Here is a 23,709-nt window from a genome sequence, read left to right as displayed (position 1 = left end):
CATAGCTGACAATGAATCATTAGAATGAACTTTGTACCACAAAATATGCCAAGTGCCAGACAGTTTAAATACAGAACTCTTATCAATCGTTTAAGTCAAGTCTTTTCACTGTTGGTAGGTCGGCCCTTTTCTGCACACACATTCCCTTAAGCCTGCAGTGAATCCAGTGCCATGAGTGTGTGCATGTTCAAAATGTCTTTAGATTCTCATGTTAATCATTGTATTTGTACAAATAAGAAGCTTATTCCATTAAATTAATTTGATCTAAATTGAACTATTTGTTCATTTATATATTTACTTACATGTTTATTTATTTATTTAATTACATTTGACATTCCATTTAATTTAATGAAGCTGAACTTAATGAGTTGTCTCCAGGTAGTTCATACTTGGTGTCTTCTAAAGGACATTGCATATCGATGTGTGTGCGCGCATGTTAAGAAAAGGGAACATAAGATGAAGAATATTTTTTAACACAACTGCTAGTAAGTGAACGGGTTCTCCTGTCTGTTCTAGGTTCAGATGTTGGATCTCTGAATCTTAAGTCGCCTCTACGTCAACGTACCTGAATCAAGGTGGGGATTCTCTCGCGCATGCGCACTTCCTTCTCCGGTCATCGGTAGGATATTATAAGGGCACCCCGAAGAGCGGAGCGCGGTTCAGTCTACAGTATCTGAACCGGACCGAGAGGCGAAGAGGAAGCGCATTTCCAAGGCGGAGGAGATGGATGACAAAGAGAAAAGGAGGAAGGATGAAAACTCGGTGAAGAGCGACAAAGTGACTCTGAAAAAAGAAATTGGGCTCCTGAGCGCTTGTGCTATTATCATCGGTGAGTCTGACAGCTTTTGTCATATATTGTGACATGAACTGGCAGTTTGACACGTGACTCGAGCTGTAAGGAAAAGTTATAGTGGCAACGTGTTTGAGCGTCCGGATGGTGGTCAAACTGTAGTAACGTGTTTGCTTATGGGGAGAAGTTAGATTATCACTGCACACAGCGGGATGCAGTCCTTCTTCGAGTCATAATTTACTGTAAGGAGACTGCAATGACAGAAACACGACTGAGTTTATTTTTTGTTTGTCTGATTTGTACCTGAAGCTGCAAATAAAAGAATAAACAGTTTTACAAACGCACAAAGTCGCTTTTCCGCACAGAAAATGTAAGAAGTGTTTCCAGCTCGGAATGTAGGGTTTTAGACTGTGGAAACTGTTGCATCAGTCGTGATGATCTGAACATGGACACGCTTACGTGGCTGGATGTTCTTAAGCTGAAGTTGAAAGGCGCACGGACAAAGCACAGCCTCCACGTGGTTCTGTGGGACAGCAGAGCTTAAACGGTTTGTCATTGGTGACAAGGATTTACTGTCAAGTGTCGACCGCAGGCTAAAGCGTTTGGCGTATGTATTTTTCATACTCACACGAAACATGTTCAGCACTGCAGCAAAGAAAGTTTACAGCAAAAAAATGAGCTGAAGGGTTTTAATGAGGAAGTTGGAGCTTCCTCAGTTTCCTGTAACCCATGGTACAGCATCTTACAGTATGCAGTCAAATGAACGGAGTCGTTTGATACAGTAAACTCATGTTTTTTAAATTTTTATTTTATATTATGGTAGTAGGTTAATGCAGAGGGACTCCAAGGGCCAGCTGATAACCAGCCTGTGAGTGAAGCACAGGTGGAGGACAACATGAAGTCTCTGAGAAGTGACAAGATGGGTGGTGTCATGAATGTACTTTTCTGTTTCTTTGGATTTTGTTTAATTTTATTAGATACTTACTCTTTTTTTTTCTTCTTTTATTCTAGATTTTAACTGGGGAGAAGAACAACTCTTGAGTTGTTAATTCACTGCTTCGTAGTCAAACAGGACAGCATATCGACATACACTTAATATAATAGAAATCTAACAGCTGGTCATACAGAAGGAATGACAGAGTGAAGTAAAGGAATCATTAGAAAGTGGAACGTGGAAATTTGTCCCAGTTTGGCTACGTTGTCATTTTTCTTCTCTTTAACCAAAGTCATGTCTATTGTGCTTTGATGCCCTGCCAGTTAATCCCAGTACTCCCAGTACTCATTCTTTGGCCCAACCAATTAGTTTGTTTTTTTCATTTGGCAAGTAGTAGGTGTACAATTATTTTTACCAAAATGTCAAAGTATATCTGAGGATGTCTAATTAAGAGTTGACATTTCATTATAAATCTTCAATACTTAGAGTTTCGTCTGACATTAGTGTTTTTGTTTGAACTGAATCCTCAACACGCTAAAACTGATGAGGCAAAACCGCTGGTTATCGCTCAGAAGCAACTTGAGTCATACTACTGCCCACCAGCTCCAGCCTACTCACATATCCAGTGCCTCACTTTCAGTCTGCAGTACTGATGATGCGTGTCTCATGCTTCACTGCTCGTCGCTGCACCTCTCATTACTACTGCTTTCATTTCAGGAAAAAAATGGCTTTGAATATCAAAGAATAAGTATGCGCACATTAGAATCCTGGTGTATAGTCTCATTTTGGTTTAGATTTAAACCAAAATGAGAAAGCTGGCTATTGTTTTTTATTGGTGTAGATGTGGTCATGTAAGGTTTCTGATCATGTCTGTCAGAGGTGTGCAGCTTGCTGGCCTTAAGAATCCATCAGGTTATGATTCTGCTCATGTTAAAAGCATGTATCCTTTCCATGCCCGAGTAACTTATCTCAACAATGTGAAGAAACATACAAGGCAGTCACTACAAAAGTTCAGATTAAGAATTAATTGTTGCTCTGAGTCCTTTACGAGGGCTTTAATATCACTGTAGAATGCAGGAAAGGTACCATGTCTGATGGAAATAGTCCTCTCAGTCAGTTACTGCAACCTGGGATTATAACAAAATAAAGTTAGTACGCTGCTTTGTTCAAAGTGAACGCACTGCCTTATCTTTGTTCATTAGTACAACATAGTAACTGTAAGACACTTTTCCTAATGGTCGGGTCTGGTCATCTGTCTGTACGGCCGTTGGTCCGACGTTCAAACTTTCATCAAAACAGCTCGTCAAAATTTGGTTGGAAAAAAAGCTCAAACCAAGCTCTTTTTTTCTTTTTCTGTTGTTTTTTTCTCAAGATGGTGAGCCAGACAGCTCCAACCACATTCCAGCAACAGAGAATAGTTTTCTGGGCTGTACTTACTAGCTGCAGTGCACACAGGAGCAACGCATATGTTGGTGACAAAGTAAACGATGCATTAGTGACGCGTTTTGAAAAATAAATCGACAATGTAGCGTTTGTTGAGCTGCAAAGAAATTTTTGAGATTAGTTGTTTTAGATGGTGGAAATCCAAAGCTTCTTTTGACCCTGATCTTAATGTTAGCTTGGCTCCCCCTTGGGAATTCTTTCCTGCAACCCCTGCCTACTGCAGGTAATGGACTAACTAGTCATAAGTCACACGACCCTTTAAGAAAAAAAAACAACAACTATCCCTTTAATGTGCTTTAACATTTGGGGAAAGTGAAGATCCATGAAGAGAAAAGATAAAGCACTTTCACCTATAGACTGTTTTGACACAATCAATTAGCGAAAGTGATTTTTTTTATTTTTTTTTTGGCACCATTCAGGAGGGGAGTTCTTTGAGTAAGTTGGTGAACAGTCGGAGCGGTACTTATGAGAGAATTTCACGGCTGTCGTGCGGGGAAGCTGAGAGGGTTGGTTGAACTCTGATTCATGCTTTCAGCTGTGATGCCAAACTTCATGACATAACAAACACAACACAGGCATTATATAAGAGCGCTACATCTCGCTTCGGCCTGCACAATCAAATCAGACAATGATAAATGCACCGTATGGACCTCCGCTCTTGCTCTGCACCATTAGAGAGCATTCAGATCCATGGTGTGCTTCGCTGGGTTTTATTAGCCACTGTGTTTACAGTTCAACAGAGTCAAGTTTTTTTGGGAGGATTCCTTTTATCCCAAACATCCCAAAAGAAGAGAATACTACGGAGGACAGTGCAAAACATGTTTTGCTTGGACAGCTGCTGTTTGGTTACTTTAGGTGTAGTTTTGTTTTCTTTTAGAAAGGATGAAGATGCGAATGCCAGGCTGAATTTGAACTTGTTACATGGTGGCGTAATAGTAGTGTATGTGCCTTAGCCAGTTGAGCTATCAGGGAACCTTTATCTGTTTATCTGTCCCTGTTTGGGAGTTAGCTGTGCCAGTGTCCAATGAGCCATGTGTCCACCATGCCAAAGGACTACATTAGATATTCTAGAGAGAGAGATGTTATTTCTGATGTGGGTGATGATCACTTTAGCTTCAAAATAGATGACATAAAATGATATAATACTGCAGCTTTTCACAACAGGTAATGTGATGGGCTGCTTTGCTCTCTTATAGTCACGAGGGAGCTAATTAGAAGTCTGCCCTGGTTTATTGTTTTCCACTTTTAAGCATGCACAGGTGACATCAGCAATAGTCACGTGTGTGTGTGTGTGTATATACACATATAAACAAATTGTTGTATTTTTTATATTAATTTGTTTTGCATAATCTTAGACAGCTCAGTGTTTTCATGCTAATGCTCTTTGAATGTTTCACTTTAACCGTTGCTGTCTCTCTGACATACATTCTAAATTGAGAGCAACACCTGCAGAAAGGGTTGACTATTTTAATTTTAGCATTGGTGACAAAACAGATGCACAACAGACTCGGACTCAAAAAAGTAATTAGTTACAGTTACAAATTGCTTCTACCAAAAAGTTATTGAGTTAGTAACTCCGTTACCTCATTGTAAGAGTAATTAGTTACTCAGCAAAGTAACTGTGATGTTATTTTTCATGTTCTATACGCTGTTACGTTCTAGAACATCTTTAACATCAAAGATGTTTATGTTAATTGATTTAAGAATAAGGACACCATATACAGTATTTTAGAACATTTGGTATTTATTTGTGAGGTGCTTCATAAGATTCAAGATGCTTGAGGCAGACGTGGATAAAGTATTTTTTCCTGGTAATAGCGTGCATGTTGCATTAAATATTCTTGCCTTTAATTAAAATGATTGAGTGCCGGTACTTCCAGTTTGAGAATGCTACCTTTGAATTTCCCTGGCTCGTCACCATTGTCTCTGTCTTGTTGTGGTTGGCAGTCAAAGCGTGCAGTGAGACATCGTTAGTAGTGATCCGCCCACCCAGCCAATCAGCATCGCATTTGCAACGGTGTCATCATCCCCACTCCTGCTGTCTCCTGGCAGCTGATGTGCGGCCAAAACCTGACACTTTGCACTAAATGCAACCAAATTGTAGTAATGCGCCACTTCACATCTCAGCAACGGCGTTGATTCAAAATAATGAATTAGAAATGAGTAATTAATTAACTGAAAAAAATGTTGTTAGTAACACCATTATACTCTAACGCCGTTATTACCAACACTGCGTTCCAGTGACTTGCAATTTGTTTAACACATTTCACATTGACTTGGAGAACTGTCTTCAATCTAATGCTCTTTTAGTTCAATAAACAGAAACATTCCATCAATTTTGTAATGTATAGGCAAGTGTAACCATTTTGTTCTTTTCTGCAAAGGGAACATCATTGGCTCTGGGATATTTATCTCGCCTAAAGGAGTGCTGGAGCATGCAGGCTCAGTGGGGCTGTCACTCATCGTTTGGGTTTGTGGAGGGGGAATTTGTGCCCTTGGATCCTTGTGCTATGCTGAACTGGGTGTCACAATTCCAAAGTCTGGAGGAGACTACTCGTATGTGACAGAAATCTTTGGAGGGCTTGTGGGGTAAGTGCTGTTGTTATTTTCAAGTTGCCCTACTTTTTTTTTTTTCTTTGTTTCTCAACTACAGCAGAAGTTTGCCACACCTTGTGGCTTTGAGTTATACTCGATTTGTATGCATTATACCTCAAACAGTCCGTCGCTGGTTTTGGTAGGGATGCTTCCTGGAACCATTCATAACAGTAGATTTTGTTTTACACACTTGAACAAATTCTAAATGATCAGCTGACATATCAAATGGAAGCCACATGACCTCCACTGACCATATTTATAGCGGCACAAGGTTTTATTGACTTTGTCAGTTATTTGCAAGCCAGAAATGGAGCAAAGAATAGAAATTAAAAAAGCAAGATGTCTATTGTGCTTTGATGCCTTGCCAGTTAATCCCAGTACTCATTCTTTGGCCAAACCAATTTGTTTGTTTTTAGTCATTGCTTTGTTCACAATGATAAAGACCAGATTCTTAATTATGGTATTCACACCGTTTGGCTTGTTTCCCGGTGTTGTTGCCTTGCAGCTTGATATTAGAATGGTGTTGAAGAACCCATTTTCAGCTCAAGTGTCTGTTGGTTCTGAAACTGACTTTTTATGTGTCACAGACACTAAAAAAATATATTATTTCATGCTCTGAGGATGGATTTTGTTTTAATTTTGGCATTGGTATGTTATTAAAGGGAAAATGTATGGCTGTACGAGTAAGCCTGTGCATAGTTACAACAGTGGTTATGGTGTGGGAATATACTGGATGTTGGTCTGTTGACAGAGTTAAATGTCAGTTTTTCACTGCCCCCGTCTCCCTCATCAAACGAGGCTTAAAAAGTCCAGAGACCACTGGTCAACTCTCCGGAAAGTATATTAACAACGGATTGCACAAAACTCTATTTATGGCTATTACTAAAGGCAAAGTATTGTGCTGGCAGAAGCTGCACTACAACAGAAAGGTTGGTGGTATGAATACAAACCTGCAGCCCCATAGCATCAGTTAAACAACAAACATGCACGAACGTGCATGAACATGCACCCTCAACATAGAGTTGGTATGAAGCTGACCTCAGTTTTGCCAATTTAGGCACTGAGATATTTGCCCATTCTTCAATTCAGACCTTTGTCTGCTTCTTCAAACTGGATGGATGGGTTCCACCAGTGTACTACAGATTCTCAACTAAAACAGGGTTTCATCAACAATGTGCCTGTATTCAGCACAGTTTAGCATTCCTTAGATTCTGACCAATTAAGATGGCTTTTGGTGAACTCTAAATGTCATTGGTTTGATTTTTTTTTTTCTCCCTCTTTGGCTTTGAGTGTATGTTTCAGCTCCTTCAGGGTCACCTTTGGCTTTTATTCTTTCATCTATGATTATTGCCCTCCTCGTCTGGTCCATGTGTTTTGGTTATCAAGGTAACTGAATCCAATTGAATCCAAAAACATATCCATTTAGGTTACTATGGGGAATAAATGCTTTTGCACGGCACTGTAGATGATCTAAAGCTGAAAAAAACTGCACACATTTGGAAATAGTCACTTGTAGTAGTAATCTTTCTTTCTTTCTTTTTTCACTAGGAGTTTGTGAACAGTCATCTTAACTGAATGGATGCTTTTCTTTCAGTGAATTAAAGTAAAAGATCTGAACTAATAATGCAGAGAAGCTGCTGCTGTCCTGCTAAATTGTTATTTTTTGTGAACCTGCTGTTCAGACACAGTGCTGTTTCTTATGTTCATCTTTGTCTTGTAACTGATAAAATGTCCTTGGCCAAGCACTCGAGCCCAACTGCTACCTTGTAGCTTTACAGAACTGTGGCTGTGCTAGCAGTGTCACTGTGTGTCACTGATAGCAGCAGATGGGCACTGAAAAATAGGAGTCAGTATGTTTATGTAAGATTTCAAACAAACAAACAAAAAAATTTAATTAATGGGTTTTACTGACCCAAACCAGACTTTTAAAATGCATGTGAAAATCTTCATCTGACCGAAATCATACAAAATTGAGAATATAAAAAACAGGTTAACATGGTTCTAGCTTCTCCAAACATGCTCCAAAGTTCCATCTCTTGTAAAAACAGTAAAGGGTAAGTGTATGTTAATACAGCTGAATAAAATAAGTAAAGTTGCTCTTATTATAGTTATAGTTATATTTAGTTATATTAACACAACTCCCTTTTTGTTTAAAGAGCCAAACGCATCACAAATGATATGACTAAAAACCATTAAGACCACACGTCAACTTATGGTCACTTCAAGCATTTCCAGACTGTTGCTCTGCTTTAATAACATTTTTATATTTTAACCATAGTCATCTTGACAAAAATCACCAGTCAAGTAACTTAAAAACAACACGTGCAGTAAATTCAGATGTATATGAAACAGAGGAAAAATAGAAGTGATCATTGATCATTACTTTCTCACTCAGTCTGCAGCACCGTACGCGTTTTGGTATGTATTCTGATCCTGGTTAATAACGCGAGATTTCATTCTAGTGCATGTGTACTGGGACAAGGACTGTGGTCCTGTTAAATGACCAGTCAGGTCGTGCTATGACTTTCTCCTGTCTAACAATGCTTTTGATACTTTCCAATCAGGCTTTAGACCCCACCACAGCACTGAGACAGCTCAGATCAACGTGAGAAACGATATCCACCTGAACACAGACACAGGCAAAGTCTCAGTCTTAGTTCTGCTGGACTTATGCACTGCCTTTCACACAGTTGACCATGTAATCTTATTACAGAGGTTAAAAGACTGGGTTGGAATCTCTGGTAGTGATTTAAACTGGTTCAAGTCCTATCTCGAGGACAGGAAGTATTTTATTGAAATTGGTTACTGTGTCTCAGACCAAATGGCTAGGACCTGTGTGGTTCTCCAGGGGTCAATCCTGGGACCCCCATTGTTAAATCTGTACATGCTTCCATTAGGCCAGCTAATACACAGCTATGTGTCCTACCAAAACTATGCAGATGACACTCAGATCTGAGTGTCACTATTGGCAGGAGAACACGGGCCTCTAGATTCATTATGTCACTGCATCGAACAGATCAGTGTGTGGATGCAAAACAATTTTCTCCAGCTAAACTCAGACAAAACTTAAATAATTGTCTGTGGCCCACAGAAACAAAGACAAAATGTTATCAGTCACCTTGAGACTCTCTCTCTCTAAAACCTAATAATCAGGTTAGAAATCTAGCGGTAATCTTGGACTCAGACCTGAACTTTAACAGTCACATTAAATCAATATCATCAGCAGCTTTTCACCATGTAAAAAACATTGCCAGGATCAAAGGAATGGTGCCTAAACCAGACTTAGAAAGACTAATCCATGAGTTTGTCTCCAGCAGGTTGGACTACTGTATCGGCCTGCTCACTGGGCTCTAAACATCTAGAATGCTGCTGCAGTACATCCAGAACGCTGCTGCTCGAGTCCTGACTAGAACCAGGAAATATGACCATATTAGCACAGTGCTTAGTTCTCTGCACTGACTTCCTGTCGCTCAGAGAATAGACTTTAAAACGGCTCTGCTTGTGTACAAGTCTCTTCATGGTCTAGTGCCAAAGTACATCTCTGACATGTTAGAACCAAATGAACCAACTCAGACTCTGAGAACCTGAGGGAGGTGCTCCTGGTGTCCAGAGTCAGGACTAAACAAGGTGAGGCTGTGTTTCAGGTTTATGCTCCTAAAATCGGAAACAGTCTTCCAGAAGATGTGAGACAAGCCTCAACTCTGACAATGTTTAAATCCAGGCTGAAAACAATTCTATTTAGCTGTGCATATGACAACTGAAAGTATTTTATCTGCACTCTTAATTGAATTAATTAATGATTATTTCTCTTTTTCTTTATTCACCTTTTGTCATTTTATGTAGCTGTAAAGCACTTTGAAGTGCTTTGTGTAAGAATTGTGCTCTACAAATAAACTTGCCTTGCCTGTTCTTGTAGCTTGAATCAACTATACATTTAGCTGTGCTGAGTAAGAGTTCCCTCCTTGTGAAAATAACAGCCCAAAGAAAACAGCTTGTGGTACTACTGTCTATTCTAGACAGAATTTTAAGGAATGTTATGAATTTGGATGACCATTCTCATGAGAAACTCTGTTTTGTCTTTATTCTTTAGCTTCCTGTTATTATGGAGTGCTGTCCTCATCATGTATCCAACTACACTGGCTGTCATTGCCCTCACCTTCTCCAATTACGTCTTGCAGCCAGCCTTTCAGAACTGCCTGCCTCCATTAATCGCCACCAGACTCCTGGCTACCATCTGTGTCTGTGAGTCCCAACTAGTCTAAATCCTTTCAAGTCCATTTTGTGCAGAATAGATTTGGTCATGAATCATCAGTTCTTTTGTGTGGTTATTTATCCAAACTGTGTTTTGAAGATGATCTATAAATCACTCGTCTTTGTACTGTTTTTTGAGTTTCTGCCACTGTTAAGTTAGCGTAATTACAGTTACTAATGAGTTCCACCCTGTTTGATAAAAAAACAAACCTGAAACTTATGAAGATGGCAACTTTCAACTGTAACCCCCTCCAGTCTGTATTAAGTATGGCACACCATTGTGGGATTCCTTCCCTGTCCGGTCGCTGAAGATCTCACTTCATGTTGATGATTTCATGTTTATCATAAATGTATTTACAGTAATCTACAATTGATGCAGCAAAAAGACAAAAGAAATGTACTGCTCCAGCGAGTATGAAGCCGCCTCTCTTAGTACTTTGTTAAAGCACTTTTGGTAGCTGTGACAGTCTTTGGCCAGCTTTACACCAGGATTGTCATGTCTTCCAAATGTGATGATTTTTATTTAGGCTCCCACGTTAACAGATAAAAGCATCCACACTAGCTGTGTGAGCTGCAGTTAGCAACTGTGTCTTATATTTCATGCATGAGGTAAGCATCACTTAAGCAGTTCTCAACCAAATGTGAAGTAAAAACATTCATTGGTCATCAGTAATGTGATTAGACATGTAAGAATCCAGTTAGTGTTCCTGATATCACAATGGTTCAGTTGGCTTAAATATTTTCAGGAAATTCCATTCACTGCTGGTACGTTTTACACGACCACAGTATACTTGGCGTGCTGATATAGTTATATAAACCAAAGTTGTAAGAAAGCTCTTAGTCTTGCTGTTCGACTTCACCTGATGTACTGTTTAGTCTTGTGTCGATGGTTGATATTGCACATGCACTGTGGACAGTGTGTTTGAATAAAGCGCTGGCGAACATTAATGCATTCGTGAGCAATGACGAAATTCCATTGCCACAGATAAAGCTGCCAATATTGCAATATCATGCTTTAAAAGGGATCAAGTTATTCTGTTATTTGTTGTGAGAATATAAAGAACATAATTTAAAAATGTAACTTTATTATTCGACTGAGGCAGTGAAAATGAACTGTTTATTTTTTTGTCAGCTGATGAATCTCGGCTGTTCTGTCACTTCTTTGATGAAGAACCATTCACATCATGATGCTTCTTAGAATTTAAAAGTTTCCACACTAATAGTGTTATCAGATCCCTTGCTCTGTGTTTCCCAACTAATGGCTGGAATGCTGACCAGATTTTTCAGTTGTGTTAGTCTGATGAAATTATTGAAGGATTTGTTGGGCCTCCTGCCTCTGTCATCATGACACTCTGGATCACTGTGTCACACCACAGATACTCTTGCTGAGACATTTAGGTCAGATGACTTTTTGAACCAGAGTTAACTCCTTGTGACATAATCATCAGAGCAAGCATTCTTTCCTTGATCAACATCATACATAAGGAGCTGATCTTTGGGTCAGGGGTAAAACTTGGATTACGCATTAAATGTTCTCAAGCAAAACTGCTTGACAAGCAAGTAAGTGCAAGGGAAAAAGCAAAAATTGCCCCCCCCCCGTCTTGAAAGAACTACCATTTCAGTAAGACAAACAAACACCTGTACTGTAGCGAAGCTGTGGGAAGAAATTTTGAATGTGAAATGAGGGAAATGTTTTAAACTAGGAAGGCTAAATCAAACTAAGCAAACCAAAGCCAGTTTCTTTGCTCTCATGGTTTAAGGATATATGAAACTGTGATAGTTGAAAGTGTGCTCATAGCTGATATTGTCATTTGATAATTCCATACGAGATGCTAGTCTCAATGTCTGACTTCTTATCTGATCAGCGACTTTGCTTGGAAAGCTTGAGGACAGCAGTCTGTTTTTAAATAGCTAGTGGCAAAATCATACGGTGCATGTATCTTGTCAACAAGCCAGCCAGTTTAGTCTTGTCTGAACTGGATGGGGAAACTGGAGGGATGGATGGGAATGGGATGGGTATCTGCATGTGAGTGTGCATGTGTCACGCTGAGGGTAACATTTCCAGAGTGTACTGATGGACCTCTGCTATTTTTGGAGTCAGAATGTTACAACTGCTGCCTGGTCTAGCCAGGTGCTGAGTGTTTTTTTCTTTTTCTTTGTGTGTGTATTTTTATTTTTTTTTCTACGTGCGTGTGTGTTGTACTTTTGTGATTAGTGTGGGTTTGTGTTTGTGCGCGCGGGTGTGCCAGTATCAGTGTCAGACTACATAATGGTGCCAGCCTTTGTGGACGCCGCTAACGATGGGGTGTTTGTGCATTGTTTGACGCTCCTGTTACTGAGACCCATGGAAACAGGAAGTGAGCTGGATACCTTGCACATCAAAGATGGGAGAGCCCATTGGCCAGCTGAGATTCTGGTTGGGCATTCCCATTGGCTGCTTCGTACCACTCCCATCCTTTGCTTTGGTCCATGGCATCACACTTGACACCTAGAATCCCAAAGATTTAGATTACTATCTATAATCAGCCATTACATAAACTTGAGACATCAGGTCTGAACCTTTATCAGCAAAGTGTAAGTGGGGAAATTGTGAGAATCCACAGCAACCTAACAATCAATAAAGACGGTGAGTCCTATACAGGATTGAACGTGTTTTTGAGCACACTGTAGTTTTCACATGGCTGTTCTGAGGTTGACTGAACTGTTGAGGGTTTATGAATGTGAGTCAGCTTAGATATGCGTGTCCCCCTCCTTCCTGTCCTGCAGAGTGTAATGCATGAGAGTCACAAGTCACCCATGAGTGTGTGCGTGAAAACCAGACGGGTCCAGTTATGGGCTGGCTGTGTTCTTCTAAGAATAGGCACACTGAAAATCCCACAGTTGCTGTTGAGCCCAGTACACCCATTCAAAAGATTTTCTCTCTTATTGCCATTTATTTCTGTGAGAAATGGATGAGTTTCTCTGTATTTGAATAGCAGAAGGCATGTTTTAAGGCGATCAACTGCGTCATATTTATTTGCTCAAAGTGTATAAGAAAACTCGTCTTACTGATCAAAGTATCATTACTAGATAAACTATTGACATTTTTAAAGGTGCTGATTTTCACTTTTATTCAGTATGCATTGCACTCACAGGTTCTGTTGTTCATTCCACAGAACCAGAGAGCTAAACTTCTTCTACTTTGTGCCACATGCAGGAGATGGAGCCATTAAGATGTCATGCTTCCTTGCTTAGATGGATGACTTTGACATATTGCACATACTTTTCCATTTAAAGAAGGGGAGGAAAATGTCTCTTTTTGTCGTTTTTACATGATTTTACCAGATGAGCCAGAATCGGAACAACTGCACGGAACCGAAAGATCACGATATGTTTTCCTTTTCCCTGCCCTCTTTTCTCTTTACACGGAAGAGCTGGTCGTCCCAAAAGTCAGAACAACACTCAACCCAAATTGGTGAAGCTACATTCGTCTACAGTTTGCAAACTTAAAAAGAAAAAAAGAATTCGGATGTCGTTTGCTTAATCAACTTTAGTGTGGCTTGTGATTTCAATTTAGTGTTGGCAGGGTTTCTCGGATTCCCGGAGGCTGCTGGACATGATATTGAATGCTCCACAAAACTAATTTAGCATTGGACTGAGGTGTTATTGTCGGTCACAACTGCCCTGAAAATGGGGAATGATAGCCCAGTGCATTAATGTAAGTGAAGAGGTCAGATTCTGTATTTAACTTGGAATTAAGGGATTCTGGTGTCTGGTACCACATGCTATATAGACTGGACTTGAGGGAAGTTCTTGCCAGTTTAGTTACTCCATTGACTACATCCTGGACGAGAAAGAGGCGTTTCTGAGGTTAAAGACCCCTGATAAATTGCTCTGAGTTTGGATTAGAATACATTAAGAGTAAAAGCTGTAATTAGTTTAGTATTCAAGTGCTGCGGCAGCCTTCAATAGAAGCTGTGACTGGGGTGGGGGGGGGTACAGATTTACCTGCACTGTCACATTCAAAGCCAGAGGGACCTCCTTCCTGTCAGGGTTAAAACAGAGGAAAGTCAGGGGAGGTGGTGGGGGGTTTCACAGAAACACAAGGACGGAAATGCATGTAGCACCCTGAGAGTAACAGACTATAAAACACAGCGGTGTTGTAGAGCAGAAAAAGCTCTGCTCGGTGCCACCAAAACCTCCTGCCAACAATTCACATGTGTGTGTGGCCGCACCAGCGGAAGCGGTTTACTGTGGTGGGAGGGAAACCCTTCTCTGGTGATCGATGACCCGTCTGTATATGCCCCGCTGGTCTGCTCCTTCACTCTGATCTCCAGCCTTCTTTCTTTTAAGTACCACACTATTCTGAGAGTAAGTGAAACATAAGCACCTGATAACAGGGGTGGGACACACAGTTAGCATGAATTTATACTGATGAAGCACAAAACATTCAGCTATGCTTTGCTGATATGTTGTTCATGAGAAGATGGTAACAAAAGATGCTCTGTCCTTATGTCAGTTTTCCTTTTGTCACATCCCCCTCACAAGTCCTCTTGGCAAAGAACACCAATGATGGTTCAGAAGCCAAACAATCTATGCAGAATGTGCAGGCCGGTTCTTCACCAGAGCATACGATAGAAGTAATTCCATCCAAAAAAGTCCGATATGAATCAGGATTGAGCTGCTTTAGGAAAGAAGTGGAACTAATTTACATATTTAAAATGTACATATTTATCCATAAGGAAAGGGAATCGTGGACAAAAAACAAAGTTGAGTCTTTAGGAGATTGGTCAGTCCCAGGAAAAGAAGATTAAATTACAGTCTTTCTCTGAACAGGTTGATTTCACCATCTTTGAGAGGGGAAGTTAATATTTCAAGGAAGTGCTCTGCATATGTTCCGGCTTCTGTTGTGACTTATGTTCTGCTGTCATACCTTCGGTCAAATGCTACTATAGAACATTTAAAAATAACTTGATTGTCTCGAAGAAAGCTGTCTGATTTTCTCTTTTTTTTTTTTCTGTGCTAAAGAGTTTTGGGTGCATAAACCAATGACCCAGCTAACTGAAAAAGCTACGTGAGAATTAAGTTTTTCATACAAACTGTAATATTCGATGATAAACAACATTTGCTCAGTGAAAAAAGAGAATGTAGAATGCAGCTTTTTGTAAATATCACTTTAAGTAATATTTATATACTTTAGCACATGCTGTATGTCTTCATGTGTGTTAACTGTTAAAGGAATGGGCCCAATAAAGGCTAGCTGTGCTAGTATTGTAAAGAATGAGGAGATATGATTTGACAGCAGCTGATTTGTCATTTGGCAGCTTGTCAATTACATCACTTTTAAATCACAGCAGCCTGATCTTTATTGGAAACAGCTTTGACCTTAAGAAATAGTTTTCATGTGGTTTAAAACGAACACATAAGACATAAAATAAGCTAAATGAGAACATCACATAGGCTAACAATAGATTATACTGAGGCAATAGAATTGAAGCATTTTCCTGTGGGTTTCTCCTTTGTTTAATATAATTGTTGTGTTGGTCAGTGGCCCCCGCCCACCAGACCATGAAGCATTAGTAAAAGGGCCATAATTAATTTGTGCTGGCAAAAAGAAATAAACGCAAAGAACTTTTTTATATCTCTATTTAAATTATATGATCCCAAACAGTAATTGTTTCCCTTCTTAATGCAGTATTTTGTGCCATAGTGACATTGAATTCAGTGTAATGTGGAAAAGTGTTACCCCTTTCAGTAGAACCTGTTGCTGTGTCATTGTCTGTCATTGCCCTTTGATGGCACAGTGTCCCTCTGATTCAGTGAGTCATCCAGGAAAAATATGCGTTTATCACTGGTATAGAAATATAGGTACAGCAGTAGAAAAGTAACTTGGTAATGCTGTCTGTATCCATATGCCAATTACTTGACCTTGAACTTCACAAGATCTAAATTTGGTGTTTTTAAAAGGGAAAAATTAAATTAAAATTAAAATCAGTAATTTTGTTATTATTGAACAATTACAGTACTTTAACTTTCAGACTCATTTGTCTGTGTATTGATATTTTTAAACTTAAATAAATTAATAAAACTCAAATATATTTATAATTTATTTTATTTTTTGTCATTCCTTCTCTTGGTCAGTACTGTAGTGCAACAACGGCTTTAATGGGCTTACTGTACGTCTCACTCATTAGCTTGCACTACAGTTTGAGGGCATTTGCACTAGCTTGGCCTGAATGCTTGGAATTAGTCCAGCCCTTGTTATGGTGCTGTTCACAAACACGCAAAACTGAGGGTCAATGTCAAGATTAGTGGCTTTGGGAAGTGCAGGGGCCTACAAACAGAGAGATACACACACAAAAGCGCACTGCAGGTAGGAAACCAAAAGCAGGAAATGTTATGTTAAATTCTCTTTGGTACATGAAGATGTCTTATCTTGTATTTCTGCTGATAAGCGAGCAATGTGGAATTGGGGATGGAATGTTTTGGTTTTTTTTCTCTCTCTTTTTGGACCTCTTGAGTCTAGATGTTAAATAGTGGTTTGCTACTGCTTAAAAGCTGTAATCCACAGTTCAGTAACAGAAGCAAAAAACTCTTCTGGGTTTTCTCTTCAATAAACTTATGAGTTACAAACAGAAGCAGTCAGTCTGGTCTTTCACTCCTATATGCTGCAAACTGTGGATTAACGAGTGGTTTTTTTGTTTTTAAAGTGTTAGTTGTGCTTTATTTGTTTCGTGTTTTCTTTTTTTGTTAGGTTTTAAATCACTGATTAATGATTTCAGGGAGGATATGTGGGAGGGAGCTGTGCCTTACCGCTGCTGTAAGGTCAACAACAGAAGATGTCTGTGGAAATCTAAGACACAGTGGCATCAGATAGACATTGGATTTTGGCCAGAAAGTTATCAGAAAGTTTAACAGAATACCACAATCTAGTGTCTTTGGGTATTCTGTGTATGCTGCCATGTTTCTATGCTGTTCCTGTTGATAAATTCTCAATAAGAAGCTGCCAAGGTGAGTCCACTACTCTGGTCTTTGCTCCACAACACCCCCACCCAGGGGGGAAAAGTAAAATGATGTTCACGAAAGTTGTAGCAATTCTAATCATATTTTCAAAAATTTTTTGTCTTGAATATACAGATATATTCTGTTGCTGCTATAAATTAGAGAGCAAATGAGATGAAGCTTTAGCCAAAGATGGGATAACCTCTGCTTGTATAAATACATTCTGAGTCTGTTGTGGGTCCCTCCTCTCTTGAAGCAACATTTTCCTTCAAAATGGTGTCGAATTTCTTCTTCTCGTTGACGTGCAGTAGATGGTTTGGACAAAATGTTCACTGCAAAGACAATCTGCTGCAGGCTCCAGACAGGAATGTCTACAGCAGTTTGTGTCCCAACTAGGAGCAACCTTAGTGTATCCCAGAGCACCAAAGGTAAACTATGGGGAAGATAACTTTTTCTTTAGTTTTTCTTGTCACTGTTTTGAAAAATGCCAACTTCATTAGCCTTTCTGGTTGTCTTTATACCGTTTTAACTTATTTTCAACCGGTGTTGTCTACTCGTAATAAACAACTAAGCAGAGAATCTATTTTAAATTGTATCTTCAGGCATCTTGTTTCTTTGGAAAAGAAATGAATATAACGCAGTTTAATAGGCATAAAATAGTATTTTTCTATCAATGAGGTTATTCCCAAAGAGCTATTGACTGAAAACTTTACATATGATTGTATGGTATACAGTGTTTTCTTTAAGAAAATAAAAAAAAGACCTGACATAGGACCTACGAGATGCATCTGCCCTTTCAGTTTATCCATCTACTGTTCACTGAGGCTTCATCAAAAATGGGCTTCATGAAAGGGTGGCTGTCAAGGAAGTGAAACAGTGGCAACAGGTCTTATGGAGTGATGAATCCTTTCATAAACTGACACCTCAATATTATTGCAAAGCAGTGTGGGGTCATGTTGATAGAGTTTGACAGGACATGTTGACATGTCCTGAAGACGACTTAAAGAAATGACAGAAAGCTCGTCTAAGAGGGTTCAGGCTGTGTTGGAGAATAAAGGAGCTCAGACTAAATATTGTTTTTCAGACTTGATAGAGTTGAACTAACTCTCTTTTAGACATTTATACTCTAGTTAAATGTATAATTTGAGGTGCCAATGAAGTGCTGCACCTATTTCCTCTTTCCTGGACAGTAAATGAAGAAATGAAACTTGTTTTCGGGATCGGCCACAGCAACAGTGGTTGAAATGGGATTTGATGAATGAGGTCAGTGTAAGTGCCTAAGGCATTCCCATGTATTCCAGACTTTGAGGTCAATCAAGCGTCTTAATGCTTTTTCAACCCAGAAAATGGTTTCATTGTACTGAAAATAACCTCAGTGGTTAAAGAGCTCAACTGGTGGATATCGAAGCTCAGACGAACTTCAGCTTGACATTGTATATGAAACATGCAGCAGGCAAATGATATTTGGATTTTATTTCATTAGAAGTGCATTAATTTTGTTTGTTTGTGTATGTGTGCACAGTATTCCTGACCTGGGTGAACTGTTCCAGTGTGCGCTGGGCAACAAGAATCCAGGATATTTTCACTGTAGGAAAACTTCTCGCTCTAGCACTCATCATAGTGGTGGGACTCGTCCAAATCTTTAGAGGTAACCTCACACACACGCACACACACATATTCCAGTGTGCTGGAATTGCTGTGGTTTACTTACTGCTACTTAAGCTTTGGTTTGGAGAGACCCTGCAATGTGAGTTACTGTAAATGGATTTATTTGCCTCATCAGCAAAATAAAAAGTGAAAAAGTAATTAGAAACTGCATTCTTCAAGTAACTAGTTCTGTTGTACTAAGATGATATGAATATTTACTGAGTGAAATGTTTTTGAACTCATAAAAAGATGAATCGTGCATTTCACATGGACGGACTCTTGGTTAACTTGTGGTATGATTGTGGTCTTCAGGTAGAAACTGTTGCAACAAGTGAGAATGAAACTTAATACAGTGACCAGGCCCTGCTTATTCAGTTTAATAATGAAGAAAATAGATTTTTTTACTTTTTATTCAGAATTTGTTTCAAGGCTTCTTGGAAGATGAAATATCTCTTAGAACCACTTGCAGTTTTGATGAAAATGTTAAAATTGTAAAGTGCATTTTATTTCATCGTTATAAGATGTGAAACAATGATTTTACATTTTTATGTGCCCATTCCTTTCTCCCATCTGTTTTTAGGCCACTATGATGCCCTGAAACCCAGTGTGGCTTTTGAATTCAGTCAGGACCCCTCAGTGGGACAGATAGCTCTGGCCTTCCTTCAGGCATCCTTTGCCTACAGTGGCTGGAATTTCCTCAATTATGTCACAGAGGAGGTCGTGGAGCCACGCAAGTAAGACGTGTTCATGCAAAGACAGTATTTCATGCCTTCAGTTCTTCAGATAGGCTCATGCAGTTCTTAGCTCGGAACTAATCATGTGTCATTGTACACCAACACATGAATTACCTTTTTTTTTTTTTTTCTCCCCCTCATGACTTTTCATATCATTAGGAACCTACCCCGTGCCATCTACATCTCTATCCCACTGGTGACGCTGGTCTACACTATGACCAACATCGCCTACTTCTCCTCCATGACCCCAGAAGAGCTGCTCACCTCTAATGCTGTGGCAGTGGTGAGGAGTTCTCCATCTTCAGTCATGTACTGATTTCTACAGTTTAAAACCCATTTTACGAGAGTGTGGAACCATGTACAGAAGTAGTTAAATTTACATTGGGTCTGCACGTTGCAGCTGACTTACAAATACTTGCACTCACCTGTACGCACTCAGCCATTAAACTGATCCATCATTTGTTGTTTTCTCAGACATTTGGAGAGAAGCTGCTGGGGATGTTTTCCTGGGTGATGCCGATATCTGTGGCACTGTCCACTTTTGGAGGCATTAATGGATATTTGTTCACCTCTTCCAGGTAAAACTAGTCTGCTTCCATTTGTCATACCTTAATCTAAATATCGGCTGTTACTGCCAATCCAATGTTTGAAGCTACTCCTACCATGTAAGTTGTGTTTTTGTGTTTGTAGATTGTGTTTCTCAGGGGCCAGAGAGGGTCACCTGCCATATCTGCTGGCCATGATCCACCTAAAAAACTGCACACCAATCCCTGCCCTGCTGGTCTGTGTGAGTACAGCTCTGTCGGGTGTATCCAGCTGTGGAGCTTCACATCAGCACAGAGCAGAAGGGCTGATCACAGACAGACTCAGTGCTTTGTTCAAGTGATTCTTTTCATATGCATGTTTTCATTTTGGTTCAATATCTGCTTGATGTTTAAACCTTGCGGCACTTCTTACAGTGTATCGCCACAATAGTCATCCTGTGTATTGGAGAGACGCACAACCTGATCAACTATGTGTCGTTTATCAACTATCTGTCCTACGGGGTAACCATTGCCGGCCTTCTGTACCTGCGAAAGACGAGACCCAGCCTGCACAGACCAATCAAGGTGCGGCTGCTGCTTTGATACATTGTAGACAAACACTTGATAATAACAGCAGAACTCCCTAAGGAATAGAAATTAACATGTGAAGTAATGAAAAAGGCCCTATGGATAACAGTTAAACACAAAAATGTCAAAACATAGATGGGGACATTAATTAAAGGTGATATATTGTGGAAAAATCTTATTTTTCTGTTCCTGAGAGCATATGTTGGGGTGTCTGAAGTTGTAGGACTCCTCAAAAACATAACCAGGGCATCTTTAGAGCCTCTTTGTTTTAATGTTTGTCATCTAAGGAGCCATTCTGATTTTCATTTAAAAATGTTATCACTTGTAGCTGCTGACATTGAGAACTTGCCTGAAACCCCTGAAAACAGACTGTTAACAGAGGTGTTAAAATCAAACTGAGGCAGGAGGCTCTGTGCCTGAACCAACAGGTAGCCAATGAATGTTAAATATGCCTAAAATGGAAACTAAAGTTTGAAATACTTGAACTTATTTTATTAGCCTGCAGGGTGGCTCTCAAAAGGCAGAAGGTTTCATTTGAAAGTTATGGAGGAGGACCTGTGTTAGGCTCGTATGGTCCATTATTAAAGCAGCCTTGATCAAACAAAGCGTTCAGTATGCACAATTTGTTTTCTAAGGAGTAAGTCTATTCTCTGGTCTACAATGCCAGATATGGAGACTGTGAGCTGTCAATCATAAGCTGCCCGTTGTGACTATCAGCATTTTTCACGTCCCAACAAGATATATTCTACAGAAGTGCATAATATTTTGGCGCCTCCTAGTGTTGTAAATGTCAGTTACACATCAGGCCTGTGGAGACAGAATGAATACAAGGCTTTTCAGTTGTTAAAATAAGAAGGAAAAAAATCATTTTAGTGATTGAGTGTGTGATCTGGAAAAAATTTGATTAACATACTGAAAACCCTCGCACCATTTTTGTATACATTCTAGTCTGATACGTATGTACAGGCACAAATCTTATGAAAGTGTGTCTGTTCTGTGCAGGTAAACTGTTTGGTCCCTATCAGCTACTTAATTTTCTGGGCTGTACTGCTGGGCTTCAGTTTGTACTCTGAACCAGTGGTCTGTGGCCTTGGCATGGTAATAATGCTGACTGGAGTCCCAGTTTACTTTGTTGGAGTTCAGTGGAAGGAAAAACCCAAATGGATCTACAGACTAGTCGGTGAGTTTGTCTGTGCCACACAAAAATACATATAGATTTTTTTGTGTGTATTTATTTTGGTCGTTCATGTGTAATTATTTTTTTCTCCTGGTGTGTTTTGTGTTGCAGAAAGAGTCACATACATGGGCCAGAAGCTGTGTTATGTAGTGTTTCCTCAGGAGGACTCCTCAGAGACTGAACCCCTCACTGCCAAAGCCACTGACTGAGCAGTGAAGTCATCAAGGACTTCCATTTTTGCGTCTGCACTTCCACTTCCACTTCTTTCTGTTAGTTTTCCCACATTGTTTTCTCAGTGAATTGTGAAGAGATGGCTTCATACATGTTCTTGCACAGGTGCCATTTGAATGGGGCTGGGGTGGAGCCCCTATAAGAAGAAGGAAAAAAATGAAAAATAACAAGGCAATTATCCTGAAGGCGTGATGAGCTCTACAGCATGTTTTTATTTGTTGGTTTTCTCTTCCATTTTCATCTCATAAGGACTCCATTTGTCATCGGCTGGTTCACATCTAGTGCTTTTTCTTTAACTAAATTTTCATGCTAATGTGCCTCATGATTGTGTAGATCTTTGGTTTGTGCAGGTATCTGGGGTGTGTAATACCTTTTTATGGTGAATATGCAAGCAGTTTCTGAACTTAGCAATATTTCTGTTACTGCCACAGCCTCGAGCTCAGTTCACTAATTACTCGCATGATGTTTTCTGATGAGTCCATTTTTCTGTTTGCATCTCTGCTTGGTTACTGTATCTGGGCATTCTTTTTTACTTTACACCCACTGTTCTTTTGTTGTTCAAGTCTTTTGCAGATGTTGTCTTAGATACCATAGGTGCCTTGTTGTTTCTATTATTATTATTATAATTATTATTACTCTTGGACAGAGAGATTATCTGATATTCATCTGTCCTAGCAGAAATTGACAGCAGAGGAGAGACTTAAGAGTGATTGCAAGTTTGGTTTGTCAGCTGGATAAATGTCTAAATCTCTTGATATATAACACATGATGGCAAGCTGTTCTTCCAGGTTTTTAACATTCTCCTCTGGTCTCCTGAGAAAGCCACTTGAAGTCTAATGAGCTTGTTGCTTTAGAAATGCTCTCCACTCTGAGAATGCCACTGTGAACTCTCTCAAGGTGCTTGACCAGTGACAACGTTCTTATCAAATTTCAGAATTTGTGTGTGTTGTCGTAATACAGTACTTACCATTAACGTGTTACTGGATAATTTAGAATAATTCATATTGACAGGCAGATGGACAGCAGGCATTGGATGTTTACTTGTACACAGACCCATCACTCCTTCCCCAAAGACACATTCTCCCTCCACTGACTCATCACAGACTGGCTGACTGTTTTACTGATGACCTCAAATGGTTGTACGGATAATGGTCCTCCTGCTATATCATGATCTTATGAGATTTCTGTTTTTCTGGTGATGTAAAATGCTTACTCAGTTTAACCCAGGTACAATATTAAGTTGCCTTTAAATCATCATAGTCAAACCAACCTCATTAATGCAGCTCCAGTGCCACTTCCTTCATAAAGTATACTAATTGGGACCCTGGGGATATTGTTAACATGTTCTATTTGGGTAACTCCTAAATTACGCTGTTTTTTGTTGAACATGCAACAGAATAAATGAAGGTTTGGGCTGCTGGTCTCTTTAAACAGGATGTACACCAGCAGCTGAGCACTTTAACTCAACATCTGGTCATTTTATTATGGGCCTAAACATGTGTACATAAAGTCCACTTAAGATAACATATCCGTCCTGCCACGTTCGGTGCTGTTAGGTTCACACCTGTAAATACTGTGTAAAGAAAATAAATCTGTTAAAAATGGACACCTGCAAAGGTCACATTCCTCAGATGTGTTGTGATACATTTACATACTGTATGGTTAATGGGCGTTCCTGTGTTTTGTAAAAGAGTGAAGTTGTACAATAATAACAATGTAATTGCTCATTAAATATAGAGACTTATATGCATATTTCTGCTGAGGTCTGTGTTCTGTGACATCAGGTCAACACATTTAGTGTGTTTATCTGGACA

The 23,709-nt window shown here is 39.6% G+C and overlaps 1 protein-coding gene across 1 annotated transcript; it reads left to right on the top strand.

The window, feature by feature from the left end:
* Positions 1–534: 534 nt before the first annotated feature.
* Positions 535–23,645, top strand: slc7a10a (solute carrier family 7 member 10a). The gene is made up of 11 exons (XM_072381010.1): positions 535–829; positions 5,552–5,756; positions 9,853–10,004; positions 18,517–18,642; positions 19,222–19,375; positions 19,535–19,658; positions 19,850–19,953; positions 20,066–20,162; positions 20,335–20,484; positions 21,490–21,667; positions 21,776–23,645. The coding sequence occupies exons 1-11, from the start codon at positions 724–726 to the stop codon at positions 21,871–21,873; spliced, it is 1,494 nt and encodes a 497-aa protein (XP_072237111.1). The 5' UTR covers positions 535–723; the 3' UTR covers positions 21,874–23,645.
* Positions 23,646–23,709: the final 64 nt, after the last annotated feature.

The sequence above is a fragment of the Leuresthes tenuis genome, unplaced genomic scaffold, assembly GCF_036924035.1.
Source record: "Leuresthes tenuis unplaced genomic scaffold, fLeuTen1.0.hap1 SCAF_2, whole genome shotgun sequence".
Taxonomy (NCBI): domain Eukaryota; kingdom Metazoa; phylum Chordata; class Actinopteri; order Atheriniformes; family Atherinopsidae; genus Leuresthes; species Leuresthes tenuis.
Note: the sequence above shows the minus strand (reverse complement) of the source record. Positions and strands in the feature narration are given on the sequence as shown.